A 3673-nucleotide genomic window follows, 5' to 3' on the forward strand; every position below is an offset into this window, starting at 1 on the left:
GTCCACACAGCCCAGAATCCTAAAGACGTTTATCCCACACTGGGTGGGGGCCAACCGGAAGTGCATGAGGTAATCCCTCATCACCGGCCCCATGGGGATCGTCATCCCCCCTTCAAGGAAGGCGACTACGGGAATTACCACCTCGCCCTCCTGCCTGTGTATGCGCCACTCCCCGTCCTCACAATATCTCAGACCTACATTGCCGAGAATTCTGCGGTCGATGATGAATTTCTCCATCGCTTCCGCGGTATCGACGTATTTCTTAAACCTACCCATCCCAATTGACGCCATTCCTACTTCTCGTTCAGGGTGTCCACACAGCCCAGAATCCTAAAGACGTTTATCCCACACTGGGTGGGGGCCAACCGGAAGTGCATGAGGTAATCCCTCATCACCGGCCCCATGGGGATCGTCATCCCCCCTTCAAGGAAGGCGACTACGGGAATTACCACCTCGCCCTCCTGCCTGTGTATGCGCCACTCCCCGTCCTCACAATATCTCAGACCTACATTGCCGAGAATTCTGCGGTCGATGATGAATTTCTCCATCGCTTCCGCGGTATCGACGTATTTCTTAAACCTACCCATCCCAATTGACGCCTAAAGAACTAAGAAAGAACAGGCGAAGAAGAAAAAAGGGTAAAGAGAAAGAGAGGTCAGAGAGAGACAGAGCGACTTACTGGAAAGAGGAGGAGCTACTCGGACAGACTTTTTGTGCTGGAGGTGCTAGTGAGAGTGTGACTGAACTCAGGAGGGGCGCATAAATATTCTCAATTACAAATGAGGACAAGAAGAAGCGGTTCATACGGGTATTTATACCCCAAATCGATGAACCATACGGGTTTTCCCGCCCATAAATGCAAGACGAATCTCCACCGTTGGATGGATAACGCCTCATTAGACGTGGGGAGCACAGAGCCTCCTGAATTTAATGATGGGCACATTACGTGCTCAGAAACGTCAGCGACGTGCCTTTGGCAGGTGAACGGACCCCAGCACTGACGAGGAGTGGGGGGGTAAGGCCGAGGATGTCAAAATCCTTCTCTCCACCCGAGGATGCGTGCAGCAAGATTTTGAGGGGCTATTGTGGGGTCAGAAAATCGGGTAGCCTCGGCCCACTTCAACCCAGGCCCAAATGGCCCACTCCGAGGACGCATGATGGGTCCGAGGATGACCTTATCCTCGGTCGTCCGAGACCTCAGTACGAAGAAGGGGCAAGCCCTGGGCGAACTGTCACCTCGGCATTGAATACGCTCACCTAACCCTTCTGACCGCATTAATGAGGATGTAACCCCTTGACAGGGCAACATCGATCAGGGTGAACCACTTGAGCACGGATATGACCTTTGATGGGATAAACGGTCAGGGGGAAGGCCAATAGATGACCAACAGGAGGAAGAAGAGAGGGATATATAAGAAATGTGAGCAAAATGTAAAGGGGGTTTTTTTTGGAGGAGAGAAGGGGAGGGAAAGCCTCCTCGGCCATGGTCCGAGGAGCATCCCTTAGTTGTAAATTGCTCTAAGTATTTTTCAAAGAAAGAAATGAGTTCATGTTTCGTGAACGCCGGCCAGCGCCTAAACCTTCGATCCACTCTCTACAAATTCATTGTTCTGGGTTCGTTGGGCCTTTGACCCATATCTTTTGGGCTTGGGCAACAAAAACAGGCCTCACACTAGGTATTGCTAACTGAATTTGAGCAATATCTAAATTAAAATTCTTTTGCGACGACACATTAACCTCCATCTGATCATACTGGGTTCTCTCGAAATGTTAATTCTCAAAGGTTAAAGGGGCAGTGCTTTCAAGGTGGCACTCAGCCTTCATCAGCTGGCAAGCAGCCCCATAAGAATGCCAGAAATGTCAAATGAAGTTGGCAATATTAACATTTGGTATCAAAAGGAATAATATTCACTGCCACATTGGGAGTGATGGAATAGAAACATGTTCTCTAAAACAGCTGATCACAACAGATTTACCGTGATCAATATACAAAAGAAAAGAAAATAAGTAAACTTTCCATCCAACTGAGTGTGAGAATTATACAATGAAATTAACAAGTGAAAATAATATCTCCTGAAGTTCTGAAAGGTATCAATTCATTCTGTAGACGGTGAGGTCAATGAGAGGTTCAAGAGGAAGCCAACCATGATGCCAATAAGTGCCACAAAGATAGCAAAGGTGAATGAGAAGCCACGATCACTTTTTCGAATTCTTCGCCTCTTCAGCATCTCCTATTGGAGAGAAAACAGATATATTAGCTAGTAGTCACAAATGTCAGCAGCTTTATATTTCATAAAGAGTAATTTATAGAAAAACTCTATTCTCTTGTGCAGCATATCTACTCATAAAAATGAAGATGATATTAACTTTCACTGATCATTCTGAGCTCCCATCAACAGGTAAAAGAGACAATTAAACAATCAAACTGATCCAGAGGATTTCAGTATGATACTAATATGCTGATCAGAATATCATGGAATGGCTATACAAATGTGGTGTTGTTTTTTAATTTATTGTTTATGATGGGAAACCTCCTCAAGATAGGGCCCTTTGGACCCACCCCTGTAGAGTAAACCTCGGATGCATGACCCTGGCCACAAGAACTGTGCATCGGGTAATCCTGGACTTGATCCCAGGACCTTGAGGGAGCACACCCTAAGGCCTATCAAATGAGCTAAACTGGGGCAGGCTATACGACTGTGTTGTTTTCAAACCATTTTACTCTACAGAGAATTGTCAATAATTCCAACAGTCAAGCTGATAAGTCCAAGGTAATTGACTCAATAACAAGTTTTCAGTTGACTATTAAAAGTAATCAGATGTCATCAAAGTTTCAGGGGGTATTGTATGCACTCATGTACATTTAAAAATATACCATCTTCACTTGCAGAATCTGAGAGATTAACATTGTCATCATCAAACTAATAAATAAGACTGAAAACAAAATAGATCAGGGAAAAACATAATACATACCAGTTCCTGTTGCAGTTGCTTTGTTTGTCGAGCAGCTCTATCTCTTTCATCCTTCAGTTGCTGCAAAGCCTGGTTCTGCATGCAAAAGAAAATTTTGGACGAAAAGAGGGGAAAAAGGAATTAGAAGTAAATTGAAAAATATACAGCACACTGTAAATATCTCAATGATCATGTTAAGAAGTTGGACTTAACTAGCGGCTTCCATGTATACTTCATTGTAGATAACTAGTAATCAATAACTGGACAGAAGTATGACAGAATTTTCCTCCAAACCAGGAAAAATCCTCACACCTATCACATGGCAATTTAAATGACCATTGACGTGTGCTTTTAATTGCATGACCTATTTTAATCATTATGCAATCTGTTTAAATGACTTCATGAGTCATGTAATTAAAACACCCGTGGATGGTCATCTAAAATGCAAGTACTGTGATGTAGGAGATTCCTCCAAATTTGTTAGGAGGAAAACATTGTTGCCACTTACAAGCACAATCTGATGAACAGCATAATGCCTCATGCACAGTTCATGAGGCTGTTTTCAACGCATAACACATCTACCTTGCAAAAGGAGTATTCTCAGATTTTCTATGAATAGTATGGCACACATTTAAAGCCCTGATTTCATTCTTTGCCTTGTCTGTGATAAGATATCTAGGTGCTAATTTCATACAAGGCAATGAAGGTAGTGCTTCTAAGT

General features: G+C 43.7%; 1 protein-coding gene and 1 long non-coding RNA gene across 2 annotated transcripts in view; both read right to left on the reverse strand.

Annotated features, from left to right (window-relative positions):
• Window positions 1-897, reverse strand: part of LOC136063568 (uncharacterized) — an 18431-nt gene extending 17534 nt beyond the window's left edge. Inside the window, exons 1-3 of the mRNA XM_065764169.1 lie at window positions 680-897; window positions 450-579; window positions 139-330 (exon numbers count right to left, since the gene is read on the reverse strand). Coding sequence (XP_065620241.1) covers window positions 139-330; window positions 450-579; window positions 680-897 — 540 coding nt within the window. The remainder of the gene's footprint in view (window positions 1-138; window positions 331-449; window positions 580-679) is intronic.
• Window positions 898-1858: 961 nt separating this feature from the next.
• On the reverse strand, window positions 1859-3390 carry LOC136063574 (uncharacterized). The gene is made up of 2 exons (XR_010625208.1): window positions 2974-3390; window positions 1859-2231 (listed from the first exon to the last, which is right to left on the reverse strand). It is a non-coding gene; the product is annotated as an uncharacterized LOC136063574 (long non-coding RNA).
• Between the last annotated feature and the right edge of the window lie 283 nt (window positions 3391-3673).

The sequence above is a fragment of the Quercus suber genome, unplaced genomic scaffold (genome assembly GCF_002906115.3).
Source record: "Quercus suber isolate HL8 unplaced genomic scaffold, Cork oak 2.0 scaffold_543, whole genome shotgun sequence".
NCBI classification, from domain to species: domain Eukaryota; kingdom Viridiplantae; phylum Streptophyta; class Magnoliopsida; order Fagales; family Fagaceae; genus Quercus; species Quercus suber.